The sequence below is a fragment of the Engystomops pustulosus genome, chromosome 5, assembly GCF_040894005.1.
Source record: "Engystomops pustulosus chromosome 5, aEngPut4.maternal, whole genome shotgun sequence".
NCBI classification, from domain to species: domain Eukaryota; kingdom Metazoa; phylum Chordata; class Amphibia; order Anura; family Leptodactylidae; genus Engystomops; species Engystomops pustulosus.
Window position 1 is genome coordinate 134,575,175 of NC_092415.1, and position 22,536 is coordinate 134,597,710.

General features: G+C 41.1%; 1 protein-coding gene across 4 annotated transcripts in view; it reads right to left on the reverse strand.

Annotated features, from left to right (window-relative positions):
* Nucleotides 1-22,536, reverse strand: part of ABCA13 (ATP binding cassette subfamily A member 13) — a 590,340-nt gene that overhangs the window by 239,572 nt on the left and 328,232 nt on the right. For all 4 annotated transcript variants that reach the window (XM_072153102.1, XM_072153100.1, XM_072153098.1 and 1 more), the window contains 3 exons: nt 15,290-15,482; nt 12,263-12,481; nt 4,496-4,692 (listed from right to left, as the gene is read on the reverse strand). In XM_072153102.1, the coding sequence (XP_072009203.1) occupies nt 4,496-4,692; nt 12,263-12,481; nt 15,290-15,482 (609 nt within the window). The remainder of the gene's footprint in view (nt 1-4,495; nt 4,693-12,262; nt 12,482-15,289; nt 15,483-22,536) is intronic.

Sequence of the window (22,536 nt, forward strand, 5' to 3'; positions counted from 1 at the left end):
CTTCTTGATCATCCCCACCTCCTCAATTGAAGCCTGTTTTTAATCAGGTCAGTCACTCACTCAGCCAATACATCTCTTCACTTCATATATCATTGTTTGCATCAGCAGCCACAGTTAGCGCAGGTATATTGTTATTTTGTCTTCTATTGTGTTGTACACTTGTATGAGCTCGGGGGGATCATACTATACCAGCAGCGACACCTCTGCCATACCATTTATTCATATAGACCCCTGACTTTTGCACCAACGTCTCCCCTCTGTTCAATTTAAATGTTATTAAAAAACCTATCAGTCTACCCTTCTCCCACATTTGTCAGCAGTCTTCCAGGAAATCACAACTACAGAGACTTCCCTAAGGACATGCTAACTGCTACCATAGTTACAATTCCAAAACCAGACAAACCGCCCACTCTCCCCTAAAACTTTAGAGAAATATCCTTACTTAATGCTTACCTGAAAATGTATGCTAAATTATTTACCCAATGTCTAGCCTGTGTAATCCCTTCTTTAATAAACCCACACCAGTCTGGCTTCATTCAGACAAGACAAATCTCAGATAACACCCGAAGGTTGAATTACATCATAGACCACCTAAACCAGTCAGCTCTTTCAGCAATATCTCTTATTCGGTCTCTATCCTATTACAAGTGGAACATAAAGAAATTGCAAATCCTCCCTATCAATATTTCACCCTCATCCCTCCCTCCCTTTAAATTTGAATCTTATAGAGCTTGATGGTGCAAATAGGTGTCATCTATATTTTATATATAAAGAAGCTCTTCTCAGCTGCACAGCCTCTATGTATCATATTGTATTTATATATGCCTGCACTGCTATGTATTTATTTTACATTGTAAAAATTAAAGAGCCTTTGTTGGCATTCTGACAAGAGTTAGCAGCATCAAGTGATTATGGGGGTTGGAGCAGCCACAATGGCCCAAGTCCCCATATCCTTGCTGTATCCTCTTCTCCTTCATGCTCATTCCCCTTCCTCTGACTCTCTCCTGCCCCCCCCCTTCTTACATCATCTCATTGCTGCAAGAGGGAGCCAGAAGGAAGGGTTTGAGCGTTAAGTAAAGAGCATACAGGAAGGAGATGGGGACCCAGTGGTTGGAGCTGTCTTTTCCCCGAGACTTGCTTAATGATGCTGGCAGGGAGCCAGGTAATGTGAACTAACTTTTTAAAAGAAATGACTCTAGGCGGAATGCCAACAAAAGCATTTTTAAAATAAGCATTGGAGAGACTATTGGATTATTAAATACTAGTTATCATTACACTGATCTTGACAGGCCCTTACTTTGATATGCCTAACCTAAGTAAAAATAGATATGTACACAGCCAGTCCTAGTTTTCTAAAGCACAGGTTCCTAAGCCATGGGTTGATAATCTAAGGGATATTCTTCAAATATTCAGTTTTTCTCTCAACTCTCACAATAAAATCTTGAAACCTTGTTGTACAAAGGGAGCACAACTAGTGCTGTGCCTCCTTCAGCAATGTAAGCAGAGAGCCAAGCACACAAAAGAGAGGCTCATAAAGGCCCATCTTTGTCTGCATGTATTGTAAAATGACTTTATCTTACTTTATTGCAAAGTTCTTAAACTACAGATTAAGCTAGTATTCATAATTGAAATGCTGCCTGTTTTAAACCCGCTGTGAGCCACTGTTAAAGAGTAACTTTTGATAAGTTGTAGGGCAGGCAATTTTAAGTCCCTTTGCAATTGGATTAGTTAACTGAATTTTGCTCCTTCCTCTTGTATTCTGCAGACTTCCCCCTGTTATCACTGATCTCTCAGACAGCTATTGCTAGACACATTCTGTCTTCACTGAGGAGCTGACTACAGAGGGAGAGACCCCCCCTCTCTCTCTCCTCTTCCTGTTATGAGCTGATTCAGCTCTTCATGGCTCAGTGCTCCAGCACTCAGTCATGTGCTGACAGGAGCTCTAACTAATGTAGTAACAAAGCAACTGCACTTATCTCTTCCTCAGCTTTCCCTACACATGTATATAAACAAATAATCCACAAAGACACAAGCTGCAGCTCGATCACAATCCTCCCTTCCCATTTCCTCACACTCCACAGCGGGGAATGGCAGGAGAGACGCTCCAAGTCTTCAAGCTGTCCCCTCATGTGCTGTGCTAGTTTTACTTAGATGATAGATAAATATTAGACAGGAGATAGATAAATAGATTGATAGATAGGATATACATAGATAGAGATGAGAGATGATATCATATGATATGAGATATTAGATAAATACATATGAGATAGATATGCTAGATAGGTAGATAGCTAGATCGCTAGAAGATATGATATCATATAATATGAGATATTATATAGATAGATAGATTTCTAATAATGTAAAAAAAATAGACAATTAAAAATATGTAGACATTGAAAGGTTGATAGTTGTAATGGCTTTTGAGAGCAAAATAAGTATGCTTTTTCTAAAGTCCTGAGGAACGATGTTCTTCTCAATGCCAGTGCAATTAATTAATTTGCATGCCACTTGTTTAATCTTCAACTGGCACTGATAAAAAATTTACATAACTAACAAGTACTAAGTAAACTAGATTTTTAAGGCTGAACTTACACAAATGTTTGCCCACCGGACCCCTCCCCTCTCCATAGAAATGCACGGCATACAGGCTGTACACAGGGAAAGATAGGACATGTCCTATCATTTTCCCATGTACAGAGCGGTATGGTTCCACACTTGTGTGGCACTGTACCACTCCATGCGGCCATTGGGGTCTATGGGGGAACATATATGTTCCCCATATGTTTGTGTGAATGCGGCCTTAGTACTACTCTTAGCTGAACCAGCCAATCTATTAATTTAAGAATTTACCATCCTCCAATCCTGCAGTCACTTATGCTGGAGTGACATCCATGCCGTCATGTTTGGGATATCGCTAGCTGGAAGTTACGCCTGTCAGTCTGGTGCCTCTGAGTTGTGTTGGTGGTGCAATTCTCTGGTGGTGCCAGTCTCTGATCTTGTGGCGAGTGTAAGCATTAACTCACTCCAGATGGTGATTGGAGGTACATATAGATTTACATAGACGCTACTGACAATGTTTTGTAAGGCAGGTAAATAATAGGTGAAGGGTTTTTATTTAAGATCAAGATTATAGTTGTCTGTAGTTTTTATCAAAGAGCAGAGCAGAATTAAGGGAACAACAGGCCTGAATTAGAATCACTTTGGCTAGCGTTATTCAGATTTTAACAAAAGTGTTAATAAAATATATGTTCAACCCCATAGCGCAATAAGACATAACCTTATGTCTTGCTGCGCATGGGGGAGTATGAGGAGGGCTCACGGGCACCCATCGCGGGAGTTAACCCTTTGATCTCCGCCAGCAAAGCTGCCGGTGTTGCGCGGGCACTGCCATCGAGGCTACCATCTTGTCATGACAGCCTCGGGTCACACAAAGATCCGCGGCTATCATGTTTTAGACTATCTATTACAATGTGCGATTTGCACATTGTAATAGATGGTGGGCAAAATCACCATATACTGCCATACTGTAGTTTGGCAGTATATGTTAGGATCAATCAGACAACCTAGAGTTAAAGTACCCTAGGGAGTCAGAAAAAAGTAAAAAAATTAATTAATAAAAGTTAAAAATAAATTATATTAAAAAAACAAAAATTCAAATCACCCCCCTTTCCCTAGAAGTCAATAGACAAATAAATAAATAAACAGTAAAAATCATAAACACATTAGGTATCACCGCATCTGAAAATGCCCGATCAAAATATAATAAGGTTTTTTCACCTCGTAACAGAAAATAGTGCCCGAAGTCGCAAATAGCATTTTTTTACCATTTTGAAAAATATAAAAAATTCAATAAACAGTGATCAAAAGGCTGTACAGTCCTAAAAATAGAAGCATTGAAAACATCATCAAAAGTCGCAAAAAATGACATCACCCACAGCTCTGTACACCAAACTATGAAAAAGTTATTAGCGCCAGAAGACGGCAAAATGAAGAATCTTTTTTGTACAGGAGGTTTTTATTTTTATAAATGCATGAAAACATTATAAAACCTATACAAATTTGGTATCCCCATGATTGTATTGACTGATTGATTGAATGAAGTAGACATGTCATTTGGGGTGCACAGTGAAAGCTGTAAAAACCAAGCCCTCAAGAAATGGAGCAAATGTGTTTTTTCATCATTTTCACTGCATTTAGATTTTTTTTCCTACTTCGCAGTATACGGCATAAAATATTGAATTTGACCACTATAAAGTGCAATTTGTTACGCAGAAAATAAGCCCATACACAGCTCTTTACATGGGAAAATAAAAAAGTTATAGATTTTTGAAGGTGGGGAGTGAAAAAAAAAAAGATGCAAAAACAAAAAACAGGCCTGGTCCTTAAGGGGTTAAACATTCCTATTTCAGGGAGAATATAAGAAGATCTATTAAGCATATTCATTTACCCTCATCTCTTAAAAGATTAAGAAATATTTATGCATATAATCCAATACCTTGTTTGTGCTTTAGCAAGATTTCCCAAATTCTGCGTCGGGAATATGGGTCAACACCGCTTGTAGGTTCATCAAGGACTACAGTCTTTACATTCCCAATAAAGGCAATAGCAACAGAAAGTCTTCGCTTCATGCCACCTGATAAAGTATTGGAATATTTGAGATGATCTTTGGAAAGTCCAATATTTTTTATAGCTCTAGAATAGAGAAAAATAGATATGCCATGTTTACTTGAAACTCTACCAAATTGCGCAATAAACAATCTTCTCAAACATGTTTCTGTATTTTGAGTTTGCTTTGGTAGGGTTTCTGAGATGAGGGCCCTAAGCGCAGTCACGTGTATTGCAGTATGATTCTTTCCATGGCCTTCTACACTTATTTTCTATAGTGTGAAAAGGCATCCAGTAAGTATGGCTCAACTTGTTTAGTAATTCAATTTCATATTACAGAGCTTGTACAGAGTTTGTCCACAGTCATGAAAGAGTCACGTCTATGAGGCCGAATATTTATTAGTTTCAGCCTCTGCAAATGGCTTCATTTAATATGAGTACTTTAAAATTGGAATTAGAGGGAAAAACTTGCCCATTATTGGAGATTTATAAGATTTTATATCTTTAAATGTTTAAATTTAATGTAATGTCAAGGAGATATTTTTTGGTGAAAAGGTAGGATGTGCAAAATGGCTTTGTGTATGCATTCGCCAATCTAACATTATTTCACAGAAAAGGAGCAGATGTGTATAATGGAAAAATACTTTATTCAAGAAAAGATGCAGTTATAAAAACAATTTAAAACCCCTATATACTTAGGGCCAGAAATATTTGGACAGTGACACAAGTTTTGTTATTTTAGCTGTTTACAAAAACATGTTCAGAAATACAATTATTTATATAATATGGGCTGAAAGTGCACACACCCAGCTGCAATATGCGAGTTTCCACATCCAAATCGGAGAAAGGGTTTAGGAATCATAGCTCTGTAATGCATAGCCTCCTCTTTTTCAAGGGACCAAAAGTAATTGGACAATGGACTCTAAGGGCTGCAATTAACTCTGAAGGCATCTCCCTCGTTAACCTGTAATCAATGAAGTAGATAAAAGGTCTGGGGTTGATTCCAGGTGTGTGGTTTTGCATTTGGAAGCTGTTGCTGTGACCAGACAACATGCGGTCAAAGGAACTCTCAATTGAGGTGAAGCAGAACATCCGGAGGCTGAAAAAAAAATCCATCAGAGAGATAGCAGACATGCTTGGAGTAGCAAAATCAACAGTCGGGTACATTCTGAGAAAAAAGGAATTGACTGGTGAGCTTGGGAACTCAAAAAGGACTGGGCATCCACGGATGACAACAGTGGTGGATGATCGCCGCATACTTTCTTTGGTGAAGAAGAACCCATTCACAACATCAGAACACTCTCAGTGAAGTAGGTGTATCTGTCTCTAAGTCAACAGTAAAGAGAAGACTCCATAAAAGTAAATACAAAGGGTTCACATCTAGATGCAAACCATTCATCAATTCCAAAAATAGACAGGCCAGAGTTAAATTTGCCGAAAAAACACCCCAGAAGCCAACTCAGTTCTGGAAAAGTATTCTATGGACAGATGAGACAAAGATCAACCTGTACCAGAATGATGGGAAGAAAAAAGTTTGGAGAAGAAAGGGAACGGCACATGATCCAAGGCACGCCACATCCTCTGTAAAACATGGTGGAGGTAACGTGATGGCATGGGCATGCATGGCTTTCAATGGCACTGGGTCACTTGTGTTAATTGATGACATAACAGCAGACAAGAGTAGCCGGATGAATTCTGAAATGTACCGGGATATACTTTCAGCCCAGATTCAACCAAATGCTGCAAAGTTGATCGGACGGCGCTTCATAGTACAGATGGACAATGACCCCAAGCATACAGCCAAAGCTACCCAGGAGTTCATGAGTGCAAAAAAGTGGAACATTCTGCAATGACCAAGTCAATCACCAGATCTTAACCCAATTGAGCATGCATTTCACTTGCTCAAATCCAGACTTAAGACAGAAAGACCCACAAACAAGCAAGACCTGAAGGCTGTGGCTGTAAAGGCCTGGCAAAGCATTAAGAAGGAGGAAACCCAGCGTTTGGTGATGTCCATGGGTTCCAGACTTAAGGCAGTGATTGCCTCCAAAGGATTTGCAAAAAATATTGAAAATAAAAATATTTTGTTTGGGTTATGTTTATTTGTCCAATTACTTTTGAGCTCCTAAAATGTGTACAATTCCTACATTTTCTATCAGATATTTTTGTTCACCTTTCAAATTAAACGTAACAATCTGCACTTGAATTCTGTTGTAGAGGTTTCATTTCAAATCCAACTCGCTAAATTGTGCCCTAACTGTATATATAGGTTAAATACCTTCTCCCCAACTCCTGTATATGCTTACAAAAATACCAATTCAGATTCTATATTAAATTGCAAAGCAGATAATGATAAGATTAGAGATTAGTACATGTTAAGCTAGATAAATGCCGTAATAATGAAGTCAGCCAATATATAATGTAATTAATTTTCCCTACAGTAGGGTGGAAGGGTCAGATATGTTTTCAGTTAAATTTCAAAACATATCATTGAACCACTAATCAACAATGAAGATGAAAGTTCCGAATATATTATACAGAACCAAAAACTTTATTTGTTATTTAACCTATTATATATTTGAAGGGGCTGACTTTTTATGTATCTAGCTTAACAAGTACTTTAAAGTGCTTTAAAATTGAGTATAGAATTTGTATTGGTATTTTGAAGCCATATCAAGGAGTTGAGGAGACCAGGTCTTTACCCTATATATTTTGGGGGTTTTAATTGTTTTAAAAACTGTATTCTTCTTGAATAAAGTATTTTGTCATTATACACATCTTCTTTTCTGTGAAATTTTAGTTCATTTATACAGAATTATTTATATTAAGGAATTATTAATTTTGCTCTGCCATCTAGATGGTACAATCTAAGATTTATCCACAGACAATACAAAGGTGATAAATATTATAAGCTTAGAATAACCATTTATATATGGAGTATTTCTGAATAAAGTTATCTTAAACTTATATAAACATTTTCATTAAAAAAATACTTTAATTCAGATCTGAAAAAACAGACATCCTTTTGACATTACTATATGGTTTCTTTTTTCACTTTTGCTTTTATGGATTAGGAGACTTGCTGTGATATTTAATGACATATATTGGCAGTTGTAGACTGATTAATGGTATTCTCGCTTATTTTGGCCAACAGTCAAGTTCTTAATTTGGATCACACAGAAGTCTTGTCTGTGCAAGCAACATGTAATTCCAACATGCTATGGTACTTTAAAAAGGCAATCCTTTACATACAGATATGGGAAGGTGTATTTAAGGGGTTAGAAAGAACTATGAAAGATAAAAAATATTCATCTATTATCTTTGCCAAAGCAATGTCTTAGATGTCTTGAATATGCATATTATTCGATAAGCATTCAGGCATGCAACCAGCAGTGTTAAAGGTCACTGTAACATCACCGGCCCCTTCTTATTCTTCTTCCACTTCATTGTTACAGTCACAGCTTCCATGTCTTCTAGACATAAGATAAGAGATTTCCTATTCCCAGGAGTCTATTGGAAGGCTATATGTCCGCTTTGACAAACTTCTAGAAAGAGAATCACTGTTCATGGACTAAGGCAAAATATTACTTGTACTGTGCTAGCCAGTGGTTAGATATGGTATTCAGTTGCTGGTATCTTTTATTGGCTATCTAAAAGAACTGCAAACTTTCAAGACTCCTCAGATCACCATGGTATATGGTATAACACAACATCTGGAGTAATATCACATTTGTATTAACAAATGAACACAAGAATGGAATAATTGTAGAGACAAGTGTAAACAATAGTAGTTGTTGGAAAAAATCCCACTAGGATGGCAGTGTATACTAAAGATACAAATGGAGTAATAGATAGCTGGCATGAAAGGCTCCTGGGAATGAGAAATGTTATTTAATTAATGACAGCTTCAGTTTACACCAGTGTTGGGGGTTTGCATTACATTCTCTGTTTTAGGAGTGTATAATGGAAATTAATAACAGAAGCTGAACAAAAAGTATTCTGTTCAGCTTCCTTCACGCCGACTTCTACTGTAGTAAGGTTGTCTTCTGTTAGCTTTGGTTAATAGTTGAAAAAAAGATGCTGAAAGCAAGCAAAAGTAATTAAATATTCTAGATCAATTACATAATGTCGGGATTCGGGATGAGTGGATCCTCTGGACCATCGCGGGAGGTGGTACTAGCCGACACTTGGGACCGGAGTCTAAGTGGCACCTGGTCTTCACCAGAGCCCACCGCAAAGTGGGATGGTCTTGCTGTGGCAGGGTACCACCAGGTCGTTCCACAGGTGCGACTAGCCTGCGGTGGCAGCCGAGGTCTGGAAGCCGGAAGACAGTCTTGTGGTCCGGTCCAGACATCGGGTCAGGGCAGCAGGCAGAGATGCAATGTAAAGTCCAATCCGGGGTCAGCAACATGAGGTCCAGGCAGATGGGAACTCAGGCACAAGGGACACAGGAACCCAGGACACGGGAACTCAGGAGCAGGAACACACGGAAGCAGGAACGCAGGATACACGGGAACACACAGGAATGCTGGAGACACAGGAATGCAGGAGACACAGGAACGCAAGAATATCACTGGGGAGCTTTTTCTAAGGCTGTGAGGCACAAAGATCTGGCGGGGAGGTATCAGTATACAGTTTGGGGGCCAGTAATGGGGCAGTATTATACTTTTTCAGCACACTAGAGGGTGAGGTTAGGGGATGGGATAGGGATTGTCAACCATTAAAATTTAAAAAGGTTATAAAACATGTCTGCTTGACTTAAAAAATAGCTCCACTCTTGACTATTGGTAGTACATGTTATAGCAATCAAACTCTAGTCATTTCTATACAACTGCAATAAACCATAGTCAGACTTGGAGCTCTTTTTGGAAGAAAACAGGGTTTTTTTTAACCTCTGGACCACCTCCTTAATATAAAATATAAATGAACTCAAAATGCTGCCCATCTGCTCCACTAGACATCACGGGAACCTCTGTTTCCTGCTATCGGGCCCAGTGCTCATTCACTACGAGTCCTCCATCACTATAGATTGTGTGACGTCGAACTGAGGGATTGAATGGTGGGGCAGTATTCTGGGCTTAACAAAGGGTGAGCAGAACAGAGCGTGATTGGATAACTGAGTTTTTCCACACCTTTGGCTTTATATCTAGCACACCAGAGGAGGAATAAAAGTTTTTTTTTCTGCAATTATCCCACATAGAGTAGTCATACTAGAAGCAACTGGATACCTGTAGAGTAATCAATAAGATATTGTTTAACCCCTAGGCGCACCAGGACGTTATAGTACGTCCCCGGGGCTAGATGCTTAGCGCACGGGGACGTTCTATAACGTCCTGCTTCTGGCACCGGCTCACGAACGGAGCCGGTACCAGAAGCAGCGGCTGTCAGCTGTCTAGTACAGCTGACAGCCTGCGCTAACACCCGCGATCGGAGCCGGCTCCGATCGCGGGTGTTAACCCCTTACACGCCGCGGTCAAACATGACCGCGGCGTGTAAAGGTGTTAGCGCTGTGGATCGGATCCCCCGTGCCGCTTACCGGGGGATCCGATCCTCTTCCGGGCAGCTCCGAGGACAGGCATGTGCCCCGGAGCTGCCCGGTCTCCATGGCAGCCAGACCCCTTCCGAGCAGTGTATTGAACTTAAACCAGTGATCAGAGCATCACTGGTTTAAGTTCAAGTATGTATAAGTAAAAATATGCAAAAACAGTTAACACTACACATTATAATAAATAAAAAATTAATACATAAAAATATAAGCCCCTAAAATGTCACTTTCCCATAAAAAAACTTAATAAAGTATAAAAAACATAAAAACACAAAAAAACCCCGCATATTTGGTATTGCCGCGTCCGTAAAAATCTGCATAATAAAACAGAATTGTTACTGGACCCGCACGGTAAACGCCGGAGGAAAAAAACGCAAAAAACATTCCGAAAAAAGATCATTTTTAATTAATACCCTATAAAAAATGCTCTAAAAAGTGATTTAAAAAATGTTATGCACTCCAAAATAAGCCCACTAAAAAGAACAACTGTTCTCGCAAAAAATAAGCCCCTAACAAGATTTATCTGCCAAAAAATAAAAAAGTTATGCATATGAAAAGATGGTGATGCTAAAATGAATAAGATTTTCTCCAAATTAGTTTTTATTCAGTACAATTGAATAAAATACACAAAACCCCCACATATTTGGTATCCCTGCGTCCGTAACAATCTGTATAATAAAACAGAATCGTTATTAGATCCGCAAAGTGAACCCCGTAAAAAACAACCTAAAAAAACTCTCTCTGATAAAGATGATTTTTTATTAATGCCCTTTAAAAATGCTCTAAAAAAGTGATTTTAAAAAGTTACGCAATCTAAAATAAGACCACTAAAAAGAGCTATCATTCTTGCAAAAAATAAGCCCTTAAACAGATTTTTGAGGTGAAAAATAAAAAAGTTATGCATATGAAAGACGGTGATGCTAAAATTAACAACAATTTTGCCAAATTACTTTTTATTCAGTAAAAATGGGAAAAAATAAAGAGTTAATAGAGTTAATTAAATCTCACCAATTAGCTATAGATGCCCCAAAATTATGTATTAGAAAAGTGCATCTCATGTGGCAAAAGAAATAAGCCCCTAAAGGTCCTCAATAAAAAAAAGAAAAAAATTATAGCCTGTACAATGTGACATAGCAAATCTGATTTGAATGGCGCCTCCTTCCCTTCTATGCCCGGCCGTGCGCCCATACAGCAGGTCACCACCACATATAGGGTATCGGTGTACTCGGGAGAAATTGCGTATCAAACTTTGTGGAGCCTTTTTTCATTTTATCCATTACAAATGTTTAATTTTCCACCCAAAATGAGTGTATTGTGAAAAAATATTACAATTTGCAGACTCCACCTCCATTTTGTTTTAACCCCTATAAAACACGTAAAGGGTTAACAAACTTCTTAAAAGTGGTTTTTCATACGTTGAGGGGTGTAGTTTTCACAATGGGGTAATTTACGAGTCTCGCTATTATTTAGGCCTCTCAGTGTCAATTAGAAACTGAGCAGGTCCATCTAAATACAGGTTTTGGCGATTTTACAAAAAATGTGAAAAATGGCACCCAAATTCTGAGCCTCATAACATTCTAGTAAAATATGTGGAATCTGAAAAAACCATGCCAACATAAAGCAGACATTTGGGAAATGTAAGTTATGAATTTATTTGGGTGCTATGACTTTCTGAATCAAAAGTAGAGAATTTAGAACGTTGAAAATAAAGAATTTTTCAACATTTTTGCCAAATTTTGTTTTTTTTCATAACTAAACGCAAAAGATTTCATCCAAATTTTTAAACTAATTTGAAGTACAATGTGTCACGAGAAAACAATCTCAAAATCCCCTGGATATCTCACAGCGTTCCCACGCTATAACCACTTATAGTGACACAGGCCAGATTTGAAAAATGGGGCCGCGTCCTTTAGGCCAAAAGATGCTGTGTCCCGTAGGGGTTAAGTTTTCTGATGTTCTGAAGTGACAGTTTCCCTTTCATTTTATAATCTTACCCAAAGAAATGGAATGGTCAATTACTAAATTGTTCACATTAGCATGTTTTAGTTACATTTTCTGTTTGTGGTACAGAAAAATACTATATTTGGAAAATTTGGTTCGTTTTATACTGACTGTTTAACTTCTTGTTGCAATTGTGTCTTCGACCACAGAGGCATTTTTAAGGATCCAAATAAAAGCAGGTGTTCTTTAACAGTCAGAAAGTCAAAGAGGACGTCGTATTGTGGACAAACACCCATCTCCATTCTAATGGATGAACGTTCTGTTTCCATATCTCTCCCATTGACATATATTTTTCCATGTGTTGGAATGCAATGACCATCCAAAAGTGACCTGAAAAACACAAAAATACCTGTATATCATGGCATTATTTATTTATAAATTATTATTGATAGTGTGTAAACTGTGTACGTGCATGACTAGGAGAGGTAAATCACGGTGATGGCAAAATCTCTTTGTACCCTGATCCTATTTAAAAAGACAACATACACAGAAAAAGTCCACCAATGGTGAAAATGACTAAATATATATAATAAATCCCAATTTACCTGTTCTAGTTTGCGGTGTGCACAGAAGGGCCAGTTTTTCATGCTCTTTATCTCTGTGGAACCATACAGTGTTTACACAAGAGACTCTATGGACTCTAAGGCCCCTTTCACACAAGAGTTTCATCAGTCTGTTATTTCCTTTTGTGATGACAAGACACATGAAATGCAATACAGTATATCCTGATTCAGAAAAAGGCATGTATTATATTTTTTTTAAAACTTTGCTAATTTTAGTAAATAGTAATTAAATCCACTGTATGGTTCATGCAGTGGAAGCCTGGGATCGAGGGACTCTGGGGGCAAGGCTCCAGGTCCCAGAAAGAATGACAGGAGGTAGAGACAAAGGAAGAGAGGCGCAGCTATCGTGTGATATCGTAATGGTCAATTAATGTAGAAGAGTAAGTGAAGACTCTCACCTTGATGAAGATGGTATAGGCATGTAATGAAATAGCTACCAGCAGCTGCCACTCCTGGGAGACCACGTTTGCCAAGGACCAGGATCCTGGAACGATGTGGAATGGAGGAAGAGCCCGACGAGAGGTTCAGGAAGGCGCTTGGTGCAAACAGCAGACGTAGAGATCCAATGGATAAAGGAATCTCTTTTATTATTGTTAAAAATATTTATCTCATAAAATGAGCATATGCATAACGTATTAAAAATACAGTGCGACGCGTTTCAGCTCTGGACTAGAGCTTTCATCAGGCATGGTGTAAAGAAACAATCCCTTTGTTTCTTTACACCATGCCTGATGAAAGCTCTAGTCCAGAGCTGAAACGCGTCGCACTGTATTTTTAATACGTTATGCATATGCTCATTTTATGAGATAAATATTTTTAACAATAATAAAAGAGATTCCTTTATCCATTGGATCTCTACGTCTGCTGTTTGCACCAAGCGCCTTCCTGAACCTCTCGTCGGGCTCTTCCTCCACTGTATGGTTCATGCCCATGGGATGTCTTATATTTAAACGCATAATCCAGAATTCCTCTCTCTTTTGCGGCAAAGTATTTCCTATTTTATATAATACAGGCGGTCCCCTACTTAAGGACACCCGACTTACAGACAACCCATAGTTACAGACGGACCCATCTGCCCACTGTGACCTCTGGTGAAGCTCTCTGGATGCTTTACTATAGTCCCAGACTGCAATGATCAGCTGTAAGATGTCTGTAATGAAGCTTTATTGATAATCCTTGGTCCAATTACACCAAAAATTTTGAAACTCCAATTGTCACTGGGGCAAAAGAAAAAAAATTGTCTAGAACTTCCATTATAAAATATACAGTTTCGACTTACATACAAATTCAACTTAAGAACAAACCTCCAGACCCTAACTTGTATGTAACCCGGGGACTGCCTGTACATGCCTTTTTCTGTTTCAGGATATATTGCATTTAATCAACAGTCTGATCAGAGAGCAATCACGGTTTGGTCAGTGAAAAACTGACATTTTTCAGTCAAAGTTTGTTCAGTGTCTCATACAAATCAGCTCCTAGTGCTTGAACAAACGCCGCAGTGTTAGAGTGATAGCGTTACCGGAAACCTTCGGTAACGCTATCAAACACTGCGGCGGGGTACAATGTAATTACGAGGACCCCGCAGATATCTATTTTATTTTATGCATAATTTATAACTGAATGTAATGATTGCAGATAACAATTGGTTTGTTTATATACACTCACAGGGTCGGACTGTGGTACACCCTTGAGTCCCAACACCTGTTGACTCCACCCCCTCATTATAATAAAACAAGCAGTGCCTCCTAGCAGGCATCTGCACAAGTTCCAGAAGTTCCAGTGTGCCTGCTCATAGCTGTGTCTGCGAGCAGGCACATTCAGCTGAGGCTAGAGGTGGGGGAGAAAGAAGGAGAGGGGGACTTCTTGCAGGGAGCGGGAGACAGGTTCATTCAGCCGGAACCAGGTCTCTGCTCTTTCCGTAGTGGTGCTTGGGCAATGTGGAAGGAGTAACACTCTCACATTTACTTCTCACTGCACAAACGACTATGCTGCTGCCGAGCAGACAGTGAGCTGGCACTGATTGCTGACCAGAGGACACGGGCCCACTAGATTTCACAGTGGGCCCACCTTCTGGTCTTGACAACCTTCAGGGGCCACCAATCAACAAACAGCTGGTGCTGAAGCATCATCACACTGAGGCCCTTTCTACACTCGCGAGTGTGATACGATGAACCCATATCACACTTGCAACTCCTGCTGCCTGGACCCTACGTACGGCCCGAACTCTGCAAACCAGAAGTGAACTGACATGCAGAGTTCTGTTCCGTTTTGCAGGGTTCAGGTCGTGCGATCCGGGCAGCATGTGTTGTGAGATTTCATAGACTTTCATCGACTATGCACCAAAGTGCCACTTTCAGTGCACAATTGTGTGCTGCGTCGGGAATAGTGCAGCAGCTGACACTTCTTAAATACCTGTGCAAGCAGTTTTCACTAGAAAGAACATGCAAAGTCTGACAGAAAACTTTCACAGGGGCAAGTGAATGTGGACCATTGATTAGCTTATGAGTTCTACTTCTAATGGGTCTTATCTTAGTATTTTTAAGGCAGCAGATTTGTATTTGTGCGGTAAACTTACAAGATGGTCGTCTTTCCAGCACCATTTGGACCCAAAATGGTAGTAATTTGATTTTCATAAAAGTTGAGACTAAAATCCTTTACAGCCATTTTGTCTTTTGGATATATTTTACTGACAGATATGAAAGCTACACCTCTTTTCATAGAAGGTGGTATTTCTTCATTGCCGCTGTTTGCCGTTTTATTCAAAGATCCTATTGCGTTGATAAAACAAAAAACATTTAATTTAATCAAATTTTCTACATTTGATTTTTCTATAGACAAGAAAAATCTTATCCTTACCTTGTCCGCCACTCCCATTATCCCACAACACCACTCATCACTTCCATGTCCCTGTTTGTTCACAGAGGCAAGCGTTCTCGTCTGGCGACTTCCACATGCGTAATACACATTGAAACTGCCTGCTGTAGCAGGCACATAGCAGTAGACAGACAGATGTACTGGCCTCCTTAAAAGGACAACCCCTTTAAAGAAAATCTACCATTTGTTTTTATGCACTGTGAACCAAACATATCTTGAAAATGCCGCAGCTACACTGATACAGAAACATATCTCGTTTAATCCCTGAGCCGAGTGATTTTGCTCAAAAATTTATTATAAAATGATGGGCCTTGGGAAAGCTGGGTGCTCCTGGTTGCATAAACATATTACACTGAGCTTCCTGAACTGTTCAGACAGGACTAATCAACCTGAGCTGGATAACTTATATACAGCAGCTGGCGGATGGTACAGTGATTGCTTCTGCCTGTCAGGTAAAACACAGTATTGACGTATTCCCGCTTTTGCTGGGCAGGACAAGGCTGGAACAGTGTATAATTAGGGTGAGCGGAAGCTCTGGGATCAGCCACAGTGCCTCATAGTCATAATTTTATATTATTGTAGCGTGTAGTGTAGTTACAGCATTCTCAAGGTATGTTTGGTTATTAATGCATAAAAGCAAATGGTAGATTTTCTTTAATTAAAGCAATTAAAACCCCTGAATACAGATGTAAATAAAATGTTTCACATTCCATGGGGTAACCAGTAAGATAGATGTGAAATATTTGCATCACCAGCAAATCCAATCCAGGTCTCACCAGCATATTCCAATCAACTATAGCCATAAAATGTATTGTTTTCTGTGGGACAAATTGTACTTTTTAGTGGCACCCTTTATATATATATATTTTGTGTAATGCACAGAGGAGCTAGAAAAAAATTCAAAATGTGGTGGAATTGAGAAAGAACTGTACAACACACCTACAGATGCAAAGGCTCAGGTAGGTGTTGCGAAAGTGTCCCGCTCGAAGTCAGAAGCTGTAACATGAGAGACTTAGTAAATACAGCCTGTGAATACTACCTGGAAAGGAGACTGTTCTTGCTCTTTACCACGAGCTCTCTTTGAGCACATGTTCATTAGCACCAAGTCTCTCAGCAAATGGACTGAGTGAATAGAGAGTGTTCAGTACACCCTCAGTGCTGAGACAATCCCAGGACCAGAGTCAGGAGACTCAGAGCTGCAGCTTCCACAATTTGGACACAGCTCCATCTCCATTATCCCAGCCTGCATCTACTACCAGGCTGGAGTACTATTCCTGAGGACCAATCTCCACGACCGCTCCAGTACCAGAATCTGCTGTGAACCATTTAGGCCCGTTGCCTGCTACCTGTTCAATAAAGAACTGTGAGTTAATTTGAACAACTTTGCCTCCGTCTGATCCCTGGATACGGCTGTCTACCACCACGGGCTTCAGGGGTTGCTCCAGGGAGAACCGGTACATCAGCCTCTCCCTGCATATTTCTTGCACACACCACCTGCTATGGTCCTGCCAGGCATGTAGGACAGCCCTCCGGTCCCCATACCGTGACATCAGCATGCCCTAGGCCGCAATTGCCAGCCACTCTGATATTCTTGGCCCTGGCTGCCTCCAGGCCCCAAGAAAAGGCTAGGTTCGATGGGTGATGTTGCAAGTGGCATCACAAACACGATTTATACTTCTGTGCCTTATAGGCACTATAGACTGTCCTTTTATCAAAAGACTGTGCTGCCTAACCCTGCTGAGATCCTAGTTAAGGCCAAAGTGATTTTGTTCTTAATCATAAACTGTGTTATAGCATCGCCACGTACTGTCGAGCGCTGCTCCGGCACCCAAAAGGTTACCCAAAAGGTTACCGGCACCAAAAAGAACTGTGTCAGCTTTGCTACAACTGGCGCTGCAGCGCCTAAAGCGTTAATTTCTGGATATCTGTGTGGCACAGCAAGCTCTTCCAACCCGCCAAAATCCTCACTGGCGGGAAACCCGGGCTGCTTGCTAAGCTCCTCCCCCTGCTCATGTGGCGCAAAGTACCTTGAATGAGGAGCCAGAGGAACTGCAGCCCAGCAAGGAAGAGGGTTAATCAGCCATCTTGGATTTGTTACATCTCTTAGTCCCTCAGACTTAGTATACCTGGTGTCAGGACTTCCATCTGAGACACAAGAGAAATCAGCACCCCTGACTGGCGAAGAATCTGCCGCAGCTGTCTGTTCGGCACAACAGGCCTCCAAATCTCTAATGCCCAAGGAAGTTGCCACCCTAGCGGATCAAATGTCCTGCTTAACTGCAACAATACACTAACTCCTAGAACATCTGGAACAGTTAGAGGTGTTATCCTGGCAGCAGAAATCAGAACTTCCAGCCCACATACCGTCTCCACCACTACCTGCAGACTGAGATCAAGAGTGTCATACACCACCAAGATCTCCAGACTCCATCTATAGTAGCATTAAAGAAAGAGGAAAACGCGGCCACTCCTATAAAAAACTTCTTCTTTATTTCATCTTCAGATAAAAAGTACAGTGGCACAAGCCGGTCAGGATAGAGGTGGGAGCAGGGGGTAACACAAGGCGACAGCCTTTTTGCGCCGTCCGGCGCTTTCTCTAGCCTCTCAAGCACCGGACGGCGCGAAACGGCTGTCGCCTTGTGTTACCCCCTGCTCCCACCTCTATCCTGGCTGGCTTGTGCCACTGTACTTTTTATCTGAAGATGAAATAAAGAAGAAGTTTTTTATGGTGAGTGGCCGCGTTTTCCTCTTTCTTTAATGTGGTTTATCGGACAGTCTTTAGCTACACGCTGAGCACCACCTATAAAACTTCTATTACAGTGGACGTCATCTCAGGACGATATATTATTGCATCCATACACTTATGTGAAGTGTCCCGGATAGTGCCCCTCTTTGCCTGTTCTTTCTCTTGGTGGATCCATCTATAATAGCCCTAGAAGGTCCAGTTGTGGATACTGTCACCGGTTCGGGCATCAGGAAGACACTTGTTGGCAGCTGAGACGCCAGAAATTGAGAAATGCCGAACGCTCCTCAAAAGAAAGAACCACCAAAAGCTGTGTACCCTCTATGGCTGCGATCAGGGGTGCACCTAGCCTTTCTGCTGCCTGAGGCGAACTATAAAAAGACGCCCCCCCCCCACTCCATGTATGTAATAAATCATGGAGTGTCAGGACCAGACCCAATCATATCGGTTTAATGTTAAAATAAAGCAATGCAAAATACATACAGCATCCCTCCATGTACTATATAATACACACAGCGAGCTACTACAAAGCACAAATACATACAACAATCCGCCATTTAATATAAAATCAATACAGCCTGCTGCCATATACCATATACTACATACAGTGTGCCGCCACATACCATATACTACATACAGCGTGCCGCCATATACCATATCATACATACAGCGTGCCGCCATATACCATATCATACATACAGCGTGCCGCCATATACCATATAATACATACAGTGTGCCGCCATATACCATATCATACATACAGCGTGCCGCCATATACCATATAATACATACAGCGTGCCGCCATATACCATATAATACATACAGCATGCCGCCATATACCATATAATACATACAGCATGCCGCCATATACCATATAATACATACAGCGTGCCCCCATATACCATATAATACATACAGCGTGCCCCCATATACCATATAATACATACAGTGTGCCTCCATATACCATATAATACATACACCGTGCCCCCATATACCATATAATACATACACCGTGCCCCCATATACCATATAATACATACACCGTGCCCCCATATACCATATAATACATACACCGTGCCCCCATATACCATATAATACATACACCGTGCCCCCATATACCATATAATACATACAGCGTGCCCCCATATACCATATAATACATACACCGTGCCCCCATATACCATATAATACATACAGTGTGCCCCCATATACCATATAATACATACACCGTGCCCCCATATACCATATAATACATACAGTGTGCCCCCATATACCATATAATACATACAGCGTGCCCCCATATACCATATAATACATACAGTGTGCCTCCATATACCATATAATACATACAGCGTGCCCCCATATACCATATAATACATACACCGTGCCCCCATATACCATATAATACATACAGTGTGCCCCCATATACCATATAATACATACACCGTGCCCCCATATACCATATAATACATACACCGTGCCCCCATATACCATATAATACATACAGCGTGCCCCCATATACCATATAATACATACAGTGTGCCGCCATATACCATATAATACATACAGCGTGCCGCCATATACCATATAATACATACACTGTGCCGCCATATACCATATAATACATACACTGTGCTGCCATATACCATATAATACATACACTGTGCTGCCATATACCATATAATACATACAGGGTGCCCCCATATACCATATAATACATACAGTGTGCCGCCATATACCATATAATACATACAGCATGCCCCCATATACAATATAATACATACAGCGTGCCGCCATATGCCATATAATACATACAGCATGCCCCCATATACAATATAATACATACAGCGTGCCGCCATATGCCATATAATACATACAGCGTGCCGCCATATACCATATAATACATACAGCATGCCGCCACATACCATATAATACATACAGTGTGCCTCCATATACCATATAATACATACAGCGTGCCGCCATATACCATATAATACATACACTGTGCCGCCATTTACCATATAATACATACAGCGTGCTGCCATATACCATATAATACATACAGCGTGCCGCCATATACCATATAATACATACAGCGTGCCACCATATACCATATAATACATACAGTGTGCCCCCATATACCATATAATACATACAGTGTGCCCCCATATACCATATAATACATACAGCGTGCCTCCATATACCATATAATACATACAGTGTGCCGCCATATAGTATATTTTACATGGTGGCACGCTGAATGTACACACATACATACACATATATAAACAGTATATACAGCAAATATACACCCATACATATACAGAATATATATATTACACACATACAAACACACACAGAGACATCTATGCATACATTCACACACACATATATATACAAACATAGAAGTTACCTTCACTCTTTTCTTCCTTTCTCGTCGACCTTGTCCTCGGGGGGCCGGGGGGGGGGGGACGTGAGAATCGCAGCCGGGGTGGGGGAGGGGGGAACGGGGATGTCGGAGCCGGGGGGGGGGACCGGAGTCTGGGGGGGGCAGCGAAAACGGGGGGGGGGGCGACGGCTAGCGCGGACATTGGGCTGGGGCAGGGACTGGTACCTCTGCCGGGCGGTGAGATGTGATAGGAGGGCCGCGGGTGGGGGAAGTGTCGGCCGGCACGCAGGTACATGTGCCGGCCGCGCGCGTGTTGAATAGATGGGCGGGCCGCTGGGGGAAGTGTCGGCCTGCGCGCTGGTGCCTGTGCCGGGTGTTTGAATGTGATAGGCGGGCCGCTGAGAGGAAGTGTCGGCCTGCGCGCCGGCACAGGAGCCGCCCGCCGCCTGGTGAATGTGATGGGCGGCGGTATTGTCCGGGGGGGACTTTAAGAGGTGCCAGCTGGAACCCATGCCAGCGGGCAGGAGCCCGACGCCGCCCCCTAGTTTAGCAGGAGGCGCGCCGCCTGAGGCGAGAATCTCAACTCGCCTCATGGCAGGTGCGCCCCTGGCTGCGATATGGCATTGGACATGAAAGCCCCTGACTCCCAAGGCCAGAGCACCAGAGGCGCCTGGCGGATGCCAGGGAAATTGTGGATCTGCCGGTAGAGGAGTCCCGAGACAAACAAAAGAGAGACTTTGACCACATGCATGTGCAGAGCCTCTTGCCCCCGGAGAACGAGTGTGGCTGCGGAAAAACCATCCCACCAGTAAATTAGATGGGCGTTGGGAGCGTGAGCCATAAATAGTTAGGGACAGTCTCTCCCCTGAAGTCTACAAGATTTCCAGAGGAGACCGTCCACCACTCTGGGTACACAGGAACCGGCTGAAGAGATGCCTGCGTTCATTCACCCCTGTGTCAAGGCCTCTGTTCCCATCACCTAGTCCAAGAAACCCTTTACATGAGATTGTATGTTAGAAGAATGGAAATGCAGGAGGGATTTATTTACATAGGACTAAATATTAGCAGCTGTAGCTATTTACAAACTGATATTGGTTAGGGGCTAAAGCTACTATAGGGATGTATTGACACAGGACTGTATGTTAGAATGAAGTGAGAGTTTTAACATGGAGAGGACTAGATGATGATGTACCTAGAGGCAATCAGCATATGCCAGATCATACTGCTATAATCTGTTACTGTTTGTAGGCTCTTTACTGTCATTGTAGGCTCTTTTATTGTCTGCATGATAATATAAATATTATGCAGTCATAAACACCACTGTTAGGCCTCATGCACACGACTGTGAACGCATTGTGGGCTCACCCCACCAGTGTCTATAGGAAGTGACTATCTGCAGTTGGCACAATCCAGGTGTGGTGAGGCATGATGTACGCACCATCTCTCACCACACTGTGAACATGTGTAACATACTGTCAGACATGTTATGTTACAAAATCTGTAAACCTTTAACCACATAGCGCAATAAGACATACCCTTGCATTTAGAATTTTTTCCCGCTTCCCAGTATACAGCAAAGAATATTAAATACTACCACTATGAAGTGCAATTTGTTACACAGAAAATAAGCCCATACACAGCTCTTTACATGGAAAAATAAAAAAGTTATAGATTTTTGAAGGTGGGGAGTAAAATATAAATGCCTTCCAGATGTAAATCTACTGGTCCTATCTAGTTCTGAAGATGTTCTATTCTATTTGAGAGTAATTCTATTTATAACGTGTCCAATAGAATGCCTTGTTGTTCATATATTGAA